Source organism: Natrix helvetica, assembly GCF_964273705.1.
Source record: "Natrix helvetica genome assembly, chromosome: 10".
In the NCBI taxonomy this organism is placed as follows: domain Eukaryota; kingdom Metazoa; phylum Chordata; class Lepidosauria; order Squamata; family Natricidae; genus Natrix; species Natrix helvetica.
Genome location: NC_138561.1, coordinates 18120631 through 18139914, shown reverse-complemented (window position 1 = coordinate 18139914; position 19284 = coordinate 18120631). Strand labels below are relative to the sequence as shown.

The following is a 19284-nucleotide window of genomic DNA, read 5'->3' as shown; positions in this document are numbered from 1 at the left end:
GAAGGGAGGCAGGGAAGGAGGGAGGGAGAAAGGAAGGATAGGAGGATAGGGAAAGAGGAAAGAAGGCAGGCAGGCAGAAGGGAGGGAGGTGCAAGGAAGGAAGGAAGCATAGATAAGCAGGAGGGAAAGAAGGCAGGCAGGCAGGAGGAAAGAGGAAGGAGGGAACTGGAAGGGAGGCAGGAAGGAAGGGAAGGAGGAAGGGAGGGTGGAAGATAGTAGCAGTGAAAGCAGCAGTGTTCATAGTTGCTTTTACTGTCCTTTTACATTATTTACCTTATAAGTGGTAATAATATTAATAAAAAAAAAGTTCTGAGCTACCCTTATTTTGCTTCAAAGTTCTTTATTTGAAATTTAAATTTTTTTTCTGAAATTTCCCTCTTAAAATGAAGGTGCGTGTTATACGCCTGTGCGTGTTATACGCCGATAAATACGGTAGCTTAATCCTTAATCAAGAAGATCTTGTTCGTTTTATACAAACCGCCCATAGGATTCAAACAAGAATTCAATTTTTAAAAAGGAAGCCCATGGACAGTGGGGAGATAGAAAGGGCAAAATAAACAAAGAAATACAAATACATTATTTTTTTAAAAAAAAATGACTAAGAGTTGGAATCAAAAATATTAGAAGGTGGGCCAGATGTCAAGCAGGATATGTCTTTGCGCCTCTCCCCAATGCATGCTGATCAACTTGTGGTTGGGGGGGGGGGGAGAGAGAAAGCAAATTAAGAGAAACATTGTTTGCTTTTTTATGTATGTATAAAAAAATCACCTTCGAGATGAAAATGTTCGTTCTCAAGCGCCTCCCTGAAAATTTCACCAGCTGCCTCCTGTACGGAAAGAAAGAAAGAAAAAAGACTTCTTTAGTTTATTTCATATAAAAAAATAATATTTTTAATTTGGCACTTACATGAATCGAGCACAAAACCAGCACCCAGTTTTTAAAGTACACCTTTACTGTACATTTTGATAAGACCGTGACCTTTTAAAAAAAATGCAAACAATTCATTTAAAATCCTTTTAGAATCACTACCGCATTGGTAATGTATGGTAATAATATAGAGTATGGTAGCATGGTAATTTGGATAAAAATAAAAGAGCTTCTAGAGGGGAATGAATTTTTTTTTCCAATTTCTTTCCCTTTTTAAAAAAAAAAATATGCACATGCTCTCCTCAGCCCTCCGAGCATCGGTTTATGTTTATCGTTCCCCATTTCTGTACTCGTTAGTTATTTGTTTAACTGAGCTGATAATTATTGACAATTCAGGCTTCGCTTCTTAATTTTTCTCTCCTCGGGGTGGTTATTATAACGAGAACTTCCAAATAGCTGTTTTGTTGATTTCTGCAAGAGCATCAATACGCTCATTAATAGCCTATTAACCGAATGTTCTTTTCTAAAACTGAGCATGTTAATCTTTGTGCCTTTCAGAGCCACCGCTGGGTAACTGGAGTGCATCAGCTGTCAATTAAAATTTTGCTCTCTGTGGTGCCTGTCTGATTATGCCAAGCATCATCTCAGACAGGCTGACATTTATTTCACAGAACTGTGTGTGTGCAGACAGACAGAATTTCTTCTTCCTCCTTCTTCCTTCTCCTCCTCCTCCTCCTCCTCTTTTGCTTCTGCTCTTGCTCTTCTCTTCCTCCTCCTCTTTCCTCTTCTCCCCCTCCTCCTCCTCTTATCTTTCTACTGCTTTTCTTCTTCTTTTCCTTTCCTGGAGGGCAGAAGAAGTAGGGGATGACAGAGAATGAGGTGGCTGGATGGAGTCACCGAAGCAGTCGGGGTGAGCTTAAATGAGGATGGTAGAGGACAGGAAGGCCTGGAGGAACATTGTCCATGGAGTCGCGATGGGTCAGACACGACTTCGTAACTAACAACAACAACAACAACAAGGGTTGTCTTGATCTGGGCTTAGCATCAGAGAGAAATGACTAGAAATGTAGCTGCTCTCTGGGGAAACAAGACGGTGTCCTTTTTTACAACTAAGTGCTCCGGTGAAGAACAGATGGGATGTTCTGATGGGAAAAGCACCAGGAAGCTTGAGAGAAGATCACAACTGTTTTAAGCCTTTCCTTGGCACCTTCAAGATCCCGGACCCCACCCTATTCCAGCCCTGCCAGTCCTAATCCAGCCTGCCTCCCAACAGGTACGCTGCCGTGGTTTTATCCTGGTCAATTGTCACTGCAAATAAATAAACCTTCCCTGGAGAAATGAGAAATCCTGTTTGTCCCATAACCCAAACACAGGTGTAGGACTTTTACTAGGGAACTAATACAACTCTATAAATCTGTCAGCAGAAGGTGTGGGAAGAACAGACAGTTTGCATTGGCTCAAAGACTGGACCTGAACTTCTCTGGGTCTCCTTTCCCACCAAGAATTACAAGTATGTCATCCCTCCCTCCCTCCATTCTTTCTTTTTATTCCTTCTTTTTTTCCTCTTTCTTCTTTCTTTCTCTTTCTTTCCTTCCTTCCTTCGTTCCTTCCTTCCTCTGTCCCTTCTCTTTCTCCCTTCCCTTCCCCCTTTCCTTTCCTTCTCTTTTCCTTTCCTTTCTTGGATCTCAATTTGGAAATTTAAAATGAGGATGAGGGAGGGAGGGAAGGACGGAAGGAAGGAAGGAAGGAAAGAAAGAGAAAAGGGAAAGAAAGAAAAAGAAAAAGAAAGAAAAGCAGTCCCCTTCCCCTGGAGTGGAGAGGGAATGGAGATTTTACAGTACCCTTCCCCTGCCAGGCCCACCAAGCCACACCCACCATGCCATGCCACAGAACCGATAGTAAAAAAAAATTGAATCCCACCATTGTATGTCAGACAAGACCTCCACAAAAATCCAAAACACACACACACACACACACACACACACACACACCAAAGAGGAGCACACCCATATTCAGAAATGCTACCAGGGACCAGTCTTCTTTGTGAATTTCCTTAAAAGCAACCACATCAAAGCTCCAGGATTTTGCCAACCCCAATTCCCCTATTCTCCCACTTTTAAAACCAAGGCTTCCTACTAGAAAATTTAATATCTTTGCACAGTCTCCCACTCTGTGTATTTTCCCTCAACAGCCTCTTTTTTGTGTGTCTTGAAACTCTGTTCTCTTAAAAGCTAACAGATGTTAATGCCACGAAGAGGGGGGAGAAAAAAAAACGTCCCTGCATAACTCATTAAAGCTTATATATTCCAAGAATTCTTGTAATTCAGGAATCACTGGAGGTCTGATGAGGGTGGAAGGGAGGGGAGAGAAAGGAGAGAGACCTAGAGAGAAAAAGGCCCCAAAATACAGTCTGGAAGCATTTGCTCGGAGTAACATATATGCCGGAGGAGAACGACTAATAATTCTTCAACCAGGTTTTGCAGTTTCCTTCCAACTACAGCATGTAATTCAGGTAAAGTCCTCAGCCTACAACCACAGGTAACCCCCAAATTCCTGTCGCTAAGCGAGACCATGGTTAAAGTGAGCTTTGCCTCATTTTACGACCTTTCTTGTCACAGTTGCCAAGGGAATCGCTGCAGTTGTTCAATGACTCACACCGTTGTTAAGTGAATCTGGCTTCCCCATTGATTTTGCTGGTCAGAAGGTCACCAAAGGAGGATCACGTGACTCTGGGACCCTGCGACCATCATAAGTGTGAGTCAGTTGCCCTTAGGAACTTACAGGAACTTACAGGGACATGTTTTATTTTAAGCAAAGCTTTGTATTCCTTGCTTTTACTTCTAAACCTAGGTAGGGTTTATGACATTATACATTTCCTTTGACAAAAATGTTTATCCTTCTCTAAGTTTCATGAACCTACGGCTATCACAGTGAGGAAACAATAAATCATAGCTTAGCATGCCACAAGTCCTCCCTCTGCTTGGAAAGCCTGTGCTCCTAGTCCTCGGTGAGGTGCTTTTGCTGAGCCTCCTTCTCGGCCAGGTCCAATTTGAACTGAGCTCTTTTGCCAACTCTTTCTCTGGTAGCTGCTTAGCTCCAACAACTGCTTCCTGTTGGGGCCCTAAAGGGCCCGGGCAGGCAGGTGAGGAACAGCTGGCAGGGGAAGGGCAAGTAGAGACTGGTGAGACGCCCCTCAATGTGAGGGACATCAAGTTGGCCATGCCCACCCAGTCACATGACCACCTAACCACGCCCACCCAGCTGGTCATTCGGCAGATCATATTAGTGGTCCACGGGATTTAAAATTGTGAATTAGGTGGTCTCTGAGGTCCAAAAGGTTGGGGACCCCTAACCTGGAGGACTGAGAATCTCCATAGACCTAATTACAATACAATACAATAGCAGAGTTGGAAGGGACCTTGGAGGTCTTCTAGTCCAACCCCCTATACCATTTCAGACAAGTGGCTATCCAACATCTTCTTAAAGGCTTCCAGTGTTGGGGCATTCACAACTTCTGGAGGCAACTTCTGTTCCACTGACTAATTGTTCTAACTGTCAGGAAATTTCTCCTCCGTTCTAAGTTGCTGTTCTAAATTCAGTTCTAAATTCTTTAATTGAAAGACTAAGACGTGCAAAAAGCCTTCCTATTTTTCATGAAAAGCATTTTAGGCTTTTAGCAATACAATTTGGGATGAACGCCCTTTGAATGGTGTGGGAATAAGAATGGATTTCCGGGGGGGACGGGATGGGACGGGACTGCAGACTACAGGAACCATTTGCACTACTCAAGTGACCCTGAAGACACAGATAAACCTCCAAGTCCTTTAACCGCCCTCTGAAAGGATGCAAAGGACCAGCTGTCTGCAAGGAATACAAACCCTCCCATTCCCCACCATCCAGTCAGAGCTGAAGAAGCTTCTTGGATGAGAAGTGCAATGTCTTCATGAACAAACAAAATCCAAGTTGTCTCTTGAAAAAGCACCTTTAGGACAACCATGACCTGGAGGACTGAGAATCTCCATAGACCCAATTCTTTAATCAAAAGACTAAGATGTGCAAAGGGTTAGGGTCATATTTTTCAGATGTGCCATGAAAGCATCCCCCCCACCCTCTCTGGTTGGGCTCAAAGTTCCCAAGACCGACCAGCAGGAACTTTGATGGTGCTTTAGAGGGGGAAAAAATAAGGGGAGAAAAATAGCAATTAGATTACATCAGTATCCCAGTAGGAGGGTTATCAAACTGCAGAGACTTTCTTGTCTCCTGTCCTGAGGTGGCTCAATCTCCCCTTGAAATCGGTGGGAATTGCCTACACGAAAGCTCTAGGATCAAGCCATTTCTCACGAGGGACCTTCAAACAGCAAGGTTCAGAATCACCCGTGACCTCAATCAACATCATCCGTTCGGCTTGGCGCCTGCCCTACATTTGGGGACATATAAAAGGCTCCTCTCCACCCTCCCCTTCCCAAATAACTGTTGTGGAGAGGGAGGTGAGGAAGGAAAAGGATGAAGCCAGCTACAATGCCAGCACTGTTCAACTAAAACCTCTCTCTCTCTCTCTTTGAACCTCAGAATCTCTACCTTGCATTTGAGGGCAACCACAAGCCCTGATCAAAGATCCAGACCGTTGAAAGGCACCTACGGGTCAATCAATCCCAAACTGGCTAAATTGCAGCATTCTTTTGCTTTCTCCTAGCAGGCCCTTGCTGCTCCTTCATCGGTTTCCTACTAGGTGAAAGCAATGCCATGAACTAATGCTTTGGAGGAAAGATCTCTTAGGAGGTATAGACATTTAGATGGAACTCATCCTCCAAACTGGCAACAAGATTGACATTGTCACATTCCCAACAGCGTCCTTTGGGGTCCCCAGAGTGACCAACTCTACCTTGCAAAACCCTTTATAGAGATTTGCGGCAACCTTCACAAGTTGTCCTGAATGTGGCCCTCGGATCAAAACAGAGTGGTACATCTTGACGTAAGAGAGCATGAAAACTTCTTTACAGCAAGGCAACCCATTGGTCAATCTAGTTCTTCATGGTGGGTTCTTCATGGTCAAAACTGATGATCAAGACAGCACTAGAATTTTGGATCACAGAAAACCCCATTGTCTGAAGATCTAAGACAGGGGTGTCAAATTGAAGGCACAGGGCGGGGCAAGATCCAGCCCACAGGATGCTTAGATCTGGCCTGCAGGTCCACCCTGGAAACAGTGAAAACAGCAGCGCCTCTGCCAGCGAAAAGAAAGCTTGGGAGGCTACACACAGCCCTCCTGGACTCTCTTTTGGGCTGTGACCAGGCATGAAATCCTATTTTCTTCGCTACCGGTTCGGTAGCAGGAGTGTGCGCGCCCTTCTGGTCATGCGCGGGACCTTCTGCGCATGTGTGATGACATCAGCTTGGCCGCCACTACCTGTTCAGCTGAACCGGTGATGACACCAGCAGCGCCGCCGCTACCAGTTTGGCCATGTCCATCCAGCCTTGCAAGGTCAGATACAACCCTGATGTGGTCCTCAATGAAATTGAGTTTGACACCCCTGGTTTAAGACATTGAATTTGAAACCTTTGGTAAATGAGATGTTCTATTATGTGTAGCTGAGGACCAGACATCTCTGTTTAGGATTAAGATTCCCTGAAGCATGGACTGATGTCTAGCCATAATTGTGGGTTTGTGGAAGCCATAATTCAACAATTGAAGGGCATCACATCAGCTACCTTTGATGGCCCTGGGCTGTTTGCTAGACTTCCTACTCACATGGATAGGAGTAAATCCCTAAGGAGGTTTTAGGTAAAGGTAAAGGTTCCTCTCGCACATACGTGCTAGTCGTTCCTGACTCTAGGGGGTGGTGCTCATCTCAGTTTCAAAGCCGAAGAGCCAGTGCTTTCCAAAGACGTCTCCATGGTCATGTGGCCGGCATGACTCAATGCCAAAGGCACGCGGAATGCTGTTCCCTTCCCACCAAAGGTGGTCCCTATTCTTCTACTTGCATTTCTACATGCTTTCAAATTGCTAGATTGGCAGAAGCTGGGACAGGTAACAGGAGCTCACTCTGTTACGCAGCGCTAGGGATTCGAACCGCCGAACTGCCGACCTTTCGATCGACAAGCTCAGCATCTTAGCCACTGAGCCACCGTGTCCCTAAGGAGGTTTTAGTCTTCTTCAAATGGTCCAATTGTCCAAACATCCAATCCATTGATTAAGGTTTTCTGGTTCTCCCATCAGAATGCCAAACAGGTCTGAACCGTACTTCTCTTCCACGATCAAATGAAGTCGTCTTTATTTCCATCTGCTGACGCGCACATTACTTATACAGACCGAGAGAATGAGGATTTAGAGGCGAGGACGCAAATCCACCTAATTGGGAGCATCTCCAGTGCTGCTTCTCTAAACACCCACTGTGTGCTAAATAGAGCACCAAGTCTTCTGACATCAAAGGGGCAAACATCTCACTTCACTTGAAAACGTCTTCCAGATCTTGTACAAACACAGCATCAACAGCCCCTCCCCTTAAAAAAAAGATGAAAGAAAGCAATCTCTCTTTTTTTAAAAAAAATTACTGAAGGAAGGAAAGCTGGCGCCTTCAACAACGCTTCCCCCTCCCCCGTTTTTTTTTCCAATGGGTTTGAAAAGGTGGTGGGGGAGAGAAGGACCCCTAACTTCAATCGGTTTGTATAAACCAGCTTTTGGTTTTTTTTTTTTTTTCTTTTTCTCCTTTTACCCTAATGGCTTTGCTCTTAAGGATTTGCTATAACTGGATTGCTTGGCTACCCAGCAGGGAGCTTGCAGCGGTAAAGCAAAGCTGTTTTAAAACCCAAATGGAGTTTCTTTACCAAGTTCTGCTGACTGGTTCAAAATTTTCGGCTCTTTGGAAATGTTTGCTGTTGCAGAAGCTGTCATCGGGGGATGTGGAGAGCAGCGGAGTTTCTCTCCACGGAAGTTAAGACTGGGTGGATCGAAGGGGAAGGGGATCGGATCAATCGATGCTATGGTGTCAGGAAACCAAGCGCCGGCATAGCGTTCAAAAGTATGACGAGTTTATTTCCCGCTATCTACAGACAAGAATTTGATCTACTGGTGGTCAAGGCAAATTGGCGCTAGATGACAAGTCAAGGGAATTCATGGGGTGGCAGAGGGCTGGACTCGGTTCTCCTGTGGGAATACAACGGCTCCAAACTAATGACTCGTTTGATCCCACCTCCAGGCTCAGCTTGATGATCTCTTACATTTGGAGAGGGAAGGATAACATAGATTCATGATGGCGAATCTATGGCACACATGCCACAAGTGGCATGCAGAGGCCTCTCTGCAGGCACACAGGCCATCGCCTGAGCTCAGCTTCACCCTGCATGGCTGCGCGCCTCCCGTCGTTCAGCTAAGTCTCTTTTCGAGTCTCTGCCAAGCAGGCGTGAGGGGCGAGGCGCATGTGGCAGATGTGTGCGTGCGTTGCCCATGCATGTATGGGGTCACATGCATATACGTGGGAGGAGCATGGAGGGTGTGGTGTGGGGCCCCCCTTCAGCCTGCTTTTGCTCCCACGAGGCTGCAGGGAGGCTTACGAGGCCTAAAACGGGGTACGGGGGGTCGCACATGCATGTGTGGGGGCAGGGGGAGTGTGGGAAGGGTCACGTGTGCATGCACGGGGCAGGGGAGCACAGGGGCGTGTACCTGCACAAGGGCATGGAGCGTGAGGGGTTGCCTTATAGGTGTAGCTGCGCGCATGCCAGAGGTGAGTTCTGGATCCCATTGAAACTGGTACACTGCAATGGGGCCCGGTGTTTGCCACGTGATTTCACGCAGCATGCATGCCAAGCAACTGGAGCGTCACGGAGGCATCGTGGAGCGTCGCAGGCATTAAGTGCGTGCTGCGCGCATTCATGTGGATGCCCAGCCCTGTTGCACCATATCGGTTGCACCGGGATCTGTAACCCACCAGTGGTATGACAATACTAGGTAGAATATTAACATCTCACAGGATTGAGTAGTTTTCCCCAGGTGAATCAAGGGACCAGGCTAGAATTTTAGGAAATATCCGTATACAAAAATCTACTTAGCAATAAGAGTCAATAAGCGTGCTGCACATTACGTCAGTTTCTCTTTTTTAAAAAAAAGAAATGCCTCCGAGCATCTAGAGCGGTTTTGGGGTTTGAAACACTTCTCCTTGGTCATGTAACTCTAATGTAAGCTTTTAGTTAAAACACAGGATTTGGCAAAGGCGGGGATTCTACGGAAGCCAATTTATTTTGGAAAATCTTCCGTCTCCCTTTTTGAGATTCAGCCAGCAAAGGTTGCATATCTCGGGCGTCATTCGCCAGCTCATCGTCAAAGTCCTTCAGTACAGGTAGTCCTCGACTTATAACAGTTAATTGAATGACCGTTTGACATTTCAGAGGCGAGGCAGGGAGAGGTTCGTCCAGGTAGCTGCAAACCTGGGGCTTTGATTTCTGACATTCATACCAGAAAATCCTGAAATATTCTCTCGTTCCTTAGAAGATCTTGTTTATCTTGTTAGCTACAGAAGCAAAATTTTAGCCAAGAAGGTTAGCAAATCTCTCGGGAGTCATTACACTCTCTGAAATGATCTTGGCCCAACCATCCGTTCTCAGTTTAACCTATCCTTTTAGGTGGTTTTGCTAATAAATTAAGAAAGATGGATAGATAGATAAGATAGATAGGGAGGGAGGGAGGGAGGGAGGGAGGGAGGGAGGGAGGGAGGGAGGGAGGGAGAGAGAGAGAGAGAGAGAGAGAGAGAGAGAGAGAGAGAGAGAGAGAGAGAGAGAGAGAGAGAGAGAGAGAGAGAGAGAGAGTGTTCCTTGAACAAACTCGAGAGGGGAGAGTATATAACTTGGTTGTTGTTGTTTCCCCAAAAACTCCTTCAAAGTTGGTTTCAGCCAAACTGTCTTGATTTTTCCCACCCCTGTAAAAACAAGTTTATGACTGAGATCATATATTCAACCCAGCCCTCCCCTCCGCCTCCTCCCGAAGTGGCCAGATACAATTTGGTTCCTTGGCTTCCCATTTGGCCCATGAGTGCTAAACTTAAGTCTTCTCTTTCCCAGCTAGATGTCAGCGAGGTCTATTTTAGCTCCAAAGGAGAAGATGCAGCCTGCTGGCTCCCCCAATATGTACCCCAATCAATCTTAATCAGAACAGAGCTGGAAGGGACCTTGGAGGCTTCTAGTCCAACTCCCTGCTCAACCGAGAGGCCCTTATGCCACTTCAGATTATCTAATCTCCTACAAAGCTCCAGTGATGAAGCACCCACAACTTCTGGAGGCAAGCTGTTCCTGGTTAACTGTCCTCACTGTCAGGAAGTTTGTCCTTAATTCCAGGTTACTTCTCTCCTTGATTATTTTCCATCCATTGTTTCTTGTCCTGCTTTCTGCCGCTTTGGAGAATAAGTTGACCCCCTCTTCTTTGGGGCATCCCCTCAAATACTGGAATACTGCTATCATGTCCCCTCATCTCCTTCTTTTCTCTAGACTAGCCAGACTCAAATCCTGCAACCGTTCTTTGTAGGTTTTAGTCTCCAGGCCTTTAATCCTCTTAGTTGCTCTTCCCGGCATTCTTTCCAAAGTTTCAACATCTTTTTTTTTTATAATTGCACACTCGCACACAAACACACACAGAATTGCTCCTGGCAAACACCCCACCCCTGGGGCTGGAACCTTTGCATCTGACCTGTGTGAAATTTAAGGAGAGAACAGATGTAAATCAAAGCAGCCCCCAAAAGGGGGGGAATATAAAAGAGCTCCTGGAAGACTCCAGGAGAAGTTGATAATGTTCTCATCCTGGAGTCAGGGTGACACCATCCCGGAGAAGATATATAGAACTTTAGCCCCGCATACCGCGCGGTTCACTAGCCAAAAGACACCGTTCATTGATCCCGTGCCAACAACTACTGGATCGCATCCCACAGCCTATTTTGGTATCTCGCTTTGGCTTGCTATCAAAAAAAACCCCGTTCTGTTTTTCTTCTCTGCCGTTTCAGTGCCAACTCTGCCCCGCAGGATGGATGGAGGCAAGAAAAGATGGATATGCAAATCTGGCAGGTGTTTGGGCCAAGCCAACCTTGTTTGCGAGTCTAGCGTGGATGGTTTCTGCGTTTTTTTGTTTTGTTTTGTTTTTAAGGAAACCATGAGAAGCGGAGCAAAGTGGTTGAAGGGAGCAGGAGGGAGGCCAGAAGAAAAAATAAAAAGGCCTCTCAAGCTTTAGGAGAAAAGACCAATTGTAGAGCTGGGGTTTGGCTTGGATACCTACAGGAGAAAAACAAAACACAGTCTTTAAACCCCTTGCAAAAGCGTTTGAAGTCTGCCGTCCCTGGAGGATGTGAAAAGGAAGTGTGCCAGCAGGGCCCCTGGTACTTATGCCGGCTGTGGAGAATTTGAAGTTGCTTCCCTTCTGTCTTTAGCAACGTTAGGAACAAATGCAAAATTTAACACCCTTCCGAACTCCTGAGAGAGTCCCTCCCTCGCCGTTCACACACCTCTTGTGGCAAAAATACTGGATGGATTTGCTATTTTTTAAGCAAAACCAGAAACAAAAAACTGCACACCAGAACAACTAGATACAAGGACAATTTTTTCCCCAAATGCCATCATTCTTCTAAACAACTAATCCCCACAACACTGTCAAATTATCTACTAAGGCTGTATTACTATTATTCTTTTCTTCCTTCCTAGTATCTATCTCTTCCCACTTATGACCATAACCATGTTGCTCATCTCTTTAAATTTAATAATGTTTTGTTTCCTAGTGTAATTTGATTGCTTATTAGTAACCTATGACTATCGCTAACTGTTGCATCTTATGGTTCTTGATGAATGTATTCTATTATATTTTTCTTTATGTGCAGCCAGTTTCAGTTTCAGCACAACCTGATTAGCACAAGCAGCTGATTGTCAGGGCCCCCATCAGCGGTTCCCAGCCTATTGCCACCTCTGCACACCCCGTTTTTGGCCTCCGTCTATCCCATTTTCTGGGCGGTGGGGATTGGAATGGGCGAAAATGGCGTGTAAGAAAATTGGCCAAACACGGGGTGTGTAGAGGCCGAAAATGGGATGCCCGGAGGCGGCAATAGGCAATGGCAATCTCTGCAGCCTGAAACAGCTGAAGGAGGATCCAACTGACAATCAGCTACTTGTGCTAATCAGGCTGTGCTGAAGCTAAAAGTGAAGCAGGCTGTTTGCTGTTTGTTGGAAGGAGGCAAATTGCTGGGAAGCAGAGGCCAAAGGGTGGGGGCTGGCAGGTGGGTGGGGCTATATTCGGTGTATAAGACGCGCCCAAATTTGCAGACTCTTTAGGGGGGGGAAGTGCATCTTATACTCCAAAAACTATGGTAATTTGTAAGCAGATTTTGAGACGCAAGATAGAGGAAGTTTATTAAAGCAAAAAGCCGTTTGAAGCAACTCACAGGTTTTTGTTTTCCAAAATGCAAATCTTAATCTAATCCCCAAAGGCATGGCTGTAATTAAACTGAATTTACGAGCCCTCTTGCTCTAAAAAATAAAATAAGTTTTAAAAAGATTAGGATCAATTATGATAATAAACAGCACTGTGGGGGAGGAAGAAGCAAACTCATCAGACAAATGGACCTCTTGTGTGTGTGTCCCCCACCCCAGTTTACTGACAATGTAAATTTCCTTGTCTACAGCCTGCCAACTTCTCATTTTCTTTCATTAAAAAAAAGGGAAGCAGAGACAAAAAAAAGGACCTGTGGGCACCTTGGCACCATAGGTGCCACTTTCCCAACTCTTGAAGTGTTCTGTTCTAACAAGGAAAATGAAGCAACAAATTGCGTGTTTCCAAATTGCGCAAACTCTTGGCTCAATCTCTCTCTTTTTTTTCAAGTTTTTATTTTTTGAAAAAAAATATCACATCAATGCGTGAACAGTGTGGCACCTGGGTTTCACACATTCTGATACAAATAGAACGAATGAAATTAATCATCATTTTTGTGTGCAACGAACCGGCAGTAACGCTGGGAGCAACCCACCCCTGATATATATAGAACCATAAAGCCTACAAATTTGTAATTTGGCACATATCTTGGCTTCTAGTGCTCGCTAAGAAAGGATTTTTTGAAATGACTATCAGATCCGTAGTATGTCTTATACAGTAATTAATATACTCTGATGCTAACAAATTCTACTCCCCCTCCTCACTTGAAAAGAACGCTGTTCCAACTGCCAGTTGCCTCACATTCTGTTACCTCAGTTCAAACTGGCAGGCATTCTACTCTTTCACTCAGGAGCAGTCTGGGGCTCCTTACAGTACTAAGCGTCGGTACCTCACCAAAATTTCTTACAGTATTAAACGTCGGTACCGCACCTTCCACCTATGGAACTGCTTCTGGACTCAAGACAGTGGGAGCGATATTCCCTTATGTGTTTCAATCACCATCGCGAAGTACAGGTATCCAGCTAGTAACAATATAATCGCCTTTTGACACAAAGGGCTTCACAACACTGAGAAGGTTCAACTGCCTAGAGTCAGATCTACTCCTTGCTCTATGCATGGAAATCCACTCCTTACTCCCACTTGATACACACAGACAGGGAAGCAAGGATTTCCTTCCATGAGAATCTCCCCGGGGCAAAGACTGAACATTTTAACTAAAATTACATTCAACACATAATTAGCCAAAGCTTTGAAACTGCAAGAGGCAACCTGCCCTATTCTAACCCTCTCGTTCAATAAGAGAACCTTTGGAGTGGAGCAGGGCAACTCAGAGCTCTCCTGATGAGTGAGATTCCTCATGGTTTACACAGCCCCAGGTAGGTATCTAAGAGGTTGCACAATCGCTATCTTCTGACAACCAACAGGAAAGCTCCTTGCACTTTTAAACCTGTGCATGAGCACAAGTGGCATGCTAAATGTAAGGCACCAATGTTTGCAAATGAGCCAGTCCTGATTTCTCACTTCTCAGAGATTTCTAAGACCTATTTGTGCATAGGACTGGTATTAAAACTTTGAAATTTTCCAACCGGAATCAGAAGTCAAGGGCTTTCCTTTCTTTTCCCGCTCTTTTCTATGCTTTTTCCTTTCCCTTTCCCCTCCTCTATTTTTCCTATTGTTTTCTTTTGTATATTGTAAACTTTTTTTAAAAAAAACAACTTTGAAATTTTGCAATTTCTAGGGACGGGAATGCAGGGTATACAGGTAGTCCTCAACTTATGGCCACAATTGCCCTATTGTGCAACCTTTCTGGCCACACTTGTTAAGATCACTTCTGATCTCCGCTCCTTCCGTGTACAGCTGAAGACCCACCTCTTTCAATTATCTGGCCTGGCTCAACCGTAATTTTTTCTCACTCCTCCTGACTGTCTTTTTAAATTTTAAATTTTAATTGTACATTGGGTTTTTACAATTGGGGTATTTTAATGGGGATTTTAACTGTCTAAATGTTGTAATTGGTTACCTCCTCCGTGCATGTGTGTCTCTGTATTTTTGTATGTTTATGTATTTGTACACATGTTTCTATGTTCTATATGCCCATTGTACGCCGCCCCGAGTCCTGCCTGGAAAGGGAGCGGCTAATAAATTCAAATTTATTATTATTATTATTATTAAGTGAAAAAAAAACTGCAGTTTTTAAGCCAACACCATGGCTTATTTTTATTAAGATATTGCTTTCTGTTTTTGTTTGTCTGGTGTTAATCCCTGCTTATCTGGGAGTTGGCGGCTGGAGAGGAGGTTCTTTGGTCATTCAGTTAAGGGACTACCAAGGAGTAGTCCGTATAGTATCTACTATCTACCGTATAGATGTAGTCCTTGATTTGTGACCACAGTGGAGTCCAAAATTTCTGTGAGACGGTTGTTCAGTGAATTGTGCCTCCTTTTACGACCTCTCTTGACAGAAGTGAATCGCTGCAATTGTTCAGTTAGTAACACGGTTGTTGAGTGAATCTGGTTCTCCCATGGACTTGGCTTGTCAGAAGGTTGCAAAAGGGGATCACATGACCTTGGGACATAGCAACAGTCATAAGTAGACAGATAGAAGATAGACAGGCAGGCAGGCAGGCTAGCTTGCCTTAAAACAGAAATGCTTGTACTCTCAAAACAAATGCATTTGTTGTGTCTTATGCTACATTCCAGTGTCGAATATCCGGACGAAGGAAAAGTCTAAGCCTGGGAGAAACAAACCAATGGGAGACGTAGATTCTTGCAAAGAGGAGACATCCCTGGAATCCTTCTAAGCTCCTCGCAGCAACCTTTTCTTTCCACTGATCTCCTCCAGATGGGTCCGTCCTGCAATGTTCCCTGCTGCCAATGCATAACCAACACGTCTGCCATGCCTCATGCCGGGCAAGGAGCACGTCAATCTCCTTGTAGCTCAGCGGAGGGTGGTAGTCGAAAGATAAATTAGACCCAAAGGGCGATAAACCCGGGGAAGGATAAGGCACGTGGCCCTCACGCAGGATTGATGGAAGTGGCCATATCCAGTGTCTCTAGGGTTGCAGATCGCCTGACTGACGCGACACATCTGTGGTCCGAAAGATTGCTGAAATCCTGCACCAGGCATCCCTTAGTCACAGCCATGCTGATTATTGTCCAGAACCTCTGGAGAATCACGTGCTTCTACTCTTCTTACAGACCTGTGGTGGCCCGAGAGCTCTGCCAGCGAAAACAGGCTCCCGAGCTCCGTTTTCAGATGTGACGGCTTCCTGCAACCTTCTGCCAGCAAAAACGGAGCTCGGGAGGGCCGAGTGTGGCCAGTCCTTTGCTGCTTCCAGGGCAGATCTAAGCACCCTGTTGGCCAGATCTGGTCCCCAGGCCTTGGGTTTTACACCCCTGATCTAGAATATAGAATAACAGAGTTTGAAGGGACCTTAGAGGTCTTCTAGTCCAACCCCAAGCTCAGGCAGCAAACCCCATATCATTTCAGACAAATGGTTGTCCAATCTCTTCTTAAAAACTTCCAGCGTTGGAGCATTTACAGCTTCCAGAGACAAGTAGTTCCACTGATTAATTGTTCTCACTGTCAAGAAATGTCTCCTTAGTTCTAGGTTGCTTCTCTCCTTGGTTAATTTCCACCCGTTGCTTCTTATTCTGCCTTAGAACATAGAACAGAACCACTTTTTTTAACATTAGCTATTATCTATGTGTTTTTTAAATATATATATATATATATATATATATGCTGGTTTTGTTGTATTCGGGTCTTTTCCCGTGTAAGGTTACCTTACACGGGAAAAGACCCGAATACAACAAAACCAGCATACCTACACCCGTGAAAATCTACGAAAACAAATATATATATATATATATATATATATATATATATATATATATATATATATATATATATATATATATATATATATATATATATATATATATATATATATATTACTGCTTGCTTTACCTTACTGATATGACCTAAATCAAGCAGTAGAAACGCAGAAGCCAAATGTTTTTGTTAAAAAAGATATTGAATCACATCAAAATACCCAAGAACCTAATCTGTATTTTCTCCAATCTGGTGTTTCTCGGAGGCGCTGGGATGAAACTTCCGTAGGTCCCAAAAGATTCCACAAACATCTGGAGAACACCCACTGGGGAAAAGCTTCTCTAGTTCATTAAAAAAGAGTAGGGGAGAATTAAGTTACCAACAGAGATGTTTTTATAAGTTCCACCTCCAGAAATGAATCTAAGACACACAGACACCCACAAAAAAAAAAGTAAAAAAGCCAAGGTTGACATAAAAAGAAGCCCGGTGTATGTAATAAGATCTGAACAGATATTAGAGAAGTGCTGTCTTCAAGTGGAGTTGCGGTACAACCCACATCACAAAGTTAAAAAGTGATCAGCTAAATGGATTATCTTCTGGTACAACAGGCAAGCTGCCTTTCCAAAAACAATAACTCCCTCTCAGATAAATGGCCTGATGAAAGGGAGAGATTTTCTGCTTTGTAAAAGCACAGCCTAATCATAATATTAATTCTGCACACAAATGCAAGCATGAAAGCTAGATTAACCAATTATAGCAACCTAGATGGCACAGACCCAAATCCCACATGCTTTAATGAATCATAGTCAAGGTTTTATAGAAGCAACGGCGAAGTGGAAAAAAGCAAGGAATCCATAATTGAGACAAGTTTTGCTCTCTTTGGAATAAGCTTTGAGAGGTGGTGCAAAGCAATGGAGGAGGAAGGAGGAGGAGGAGGAGGAGGAGGCGAAGGAGCAGGAGAAGGAGCAGGAGAAGGAGCAGGAGAAGGAGAAGGAGAAGAAGATGCTTTCTCAAGGGAACATTCATCTGAAATTTGAGAGTCCCTCTTCTTTCAAGTTTGAGAAATGGTTACAATGCAGAGAATGAAGTTAAGGCCCACACTAAGTAAACAAGTTGCTTCTATAGGACATTCTGTAGAGCCCCCATTTCTCCAACTGAAAGTCAGTAAGACCATATCTCCTCCACCGTTCTAACTCACTCCATCGGCAACCAAAGAAGAAAGTTGATTGTCATCTACATCAGGATTTTCCAATCTTGGAAACTTTAAGATGTCTAGACTTCAGGTCCCAGAATTCTGTTCATCCATAACAACAAATTAACACTTATCCCAATGTGGTTTTTTTTTTGGGGGGGGGGGAGGACCTTCAAACAACCTTCTCTAATCTGTGCAATCTCCAGACATCATAATATCAACTCTCCAAACTCAAAACCAGCACAGTTTTTGCCGAGAATTCTGAGATTCATATCCATATTATATAGATGGTACGCTGGTTGATGAAAGTTGACCCACAGCAGTAGAAGATCATCATGACCAAGAGCAGTAGAAGCAGGGCCGGATTTAGATGAAAAGAGGCCCTAGGCTATTCCACTTATGGGGCCCTTTCACCTCCCATTTTTAAGTTTGTAAATTACATGAGAGATAATAAAATACTTCATTACTGTGATATATATCAATATATTAAATGAAACATGTTGTAATTGGTACTAACCTTTATAAAAAATGTGGCACGGATAATAAATAAAAATAAAAGGCCCCTCTTGATCTTGAGGCCCTAGGCTGAAGTCTAGTTAGCCTATAGGAAAATCCGGCCCTGAGTAGAAGACCCTTGTTGGTGACCAGAAACCATACGAAACTTGAGGACAACCATAAACTACTTTGAATGGACCACTGTCAAGATTTTGAACCAAGCAGAGTAATAAAAATCATTCTCCCTCAATTCTACCTTCCTAAGGAGACACATGAGTTTATCAACAAGGAAGCAAAACCAATTTTGAAGCCTACTTTAGAACTTCCATAACAGCTTGTAGATGTTCTCCAACTCAACATAAAAAGAACCCAAGTCACAGATTTTGGACAACAGACATAAGGAGAAAACAAGGGATTCAGAGATTGAACGTGGTTGCAACCAGCCCTCTCTGCTCACCTCTGCTTTGGTAAGTATGGGAATGGTTTGGTACAGGAATGGGTTCCAGCAGTCACTACCACCGGTTTGCTTGTGGCCACACTGCGCCAACGCTTGATGTGCACTGTGCAAGCATGCACAGTGCAATAAAAATTGCTCTGCGCATGCTCAGAAGCAAAAAACAAGATGGTGACACCCAGAGAACCAGTTCGGGGGCATCGCAAGCCTGGGGCACTGCCGGTTCCAGTAACCCATGCCGCCAAACCACTACCGGTTCGGCTGAACCAGTCCGAACCGGTAGGAACCCACCACTGGTTTGGTATCAACTTCACCTTCTCGTCTGTCGGTCCAACCTTACCATGTATTTTCCCAGATTATTCCAGATGGTTTTTTTTTCCAAACTACCATTTAAGCCTTCAAATAAAAAAATCAAGAGGCTTTGTATATAACAGGGCCTTCCCAAACCCTCCGACAGTACAAGAAGAGGGGATTGTTAAATAAAAGATTCATTTAAGGGGGGAGAGAAAAGCAAAATGTAAATGTAACAGAAGAAGCATGAAACAGCTTTCTGAACCAGCAATTTGGCTCAGATGTTAAACGTTACAAGCAAAGGCATACATAAACACAGTTTTAGAGCTGGCAGGTTTCCCAAATCTGTGTGAGCTGTTTTCTTGGAAGCAAAAAAAGAAAAAAAACCACTTTCTTCTTTACATTAAATAAAATGCATGTCTGAATGGCCCAGCCGAAAGGGTAACGAATGGAGGCAGCTTGCTGGGAATTTGATCACTGCTTGAACAGCTATATTAAGGTTTCGGCAACACTGCAAACATGCAAATATTAGAGGTTCCCAGTAGAAGCTTCTGAATAAAGAGACTGGCAGTATCGGAGCTTCGTGGCTTTCACTATTTATTCAATGTTTGCTTGAAAGATCAAGAAAGACAGGCATTCTACAGCAAATGACCCGTGTGAACATTGTTCAAAAAACCCCCCGAGTGCTTTCCTGAATCCTCAGTCCTACAAAACACTCAAGCCAACAAAATCTCATCTCAACAGACATCTCAAAAGAGCTT

The 19284-nt window shown here is 44.1% G+C and overlaps 1 protein-coding gene across 1 annotated transcript in view; it reads right to left on the bottom strand.

Moving 5' to 3' along the window:
• The window catches only part of NKD1 (NKD inhibitor of WNT signaling pathway 1), a 79701-nt gene that overhangs the window by 31002 nt on the left and 29415 nt on the right, over positions 1–19284 (bottom strand). Inside the window, exon 4 of the mRNA XM_081963267.1 lies at positions 769–826. Coding sequence (XP_081819393.1) covers positions 769–826 — 58 coding nt within the window. The remainder of the gene's footprint in view (positions 1–768; positions 827–19284) is intronic.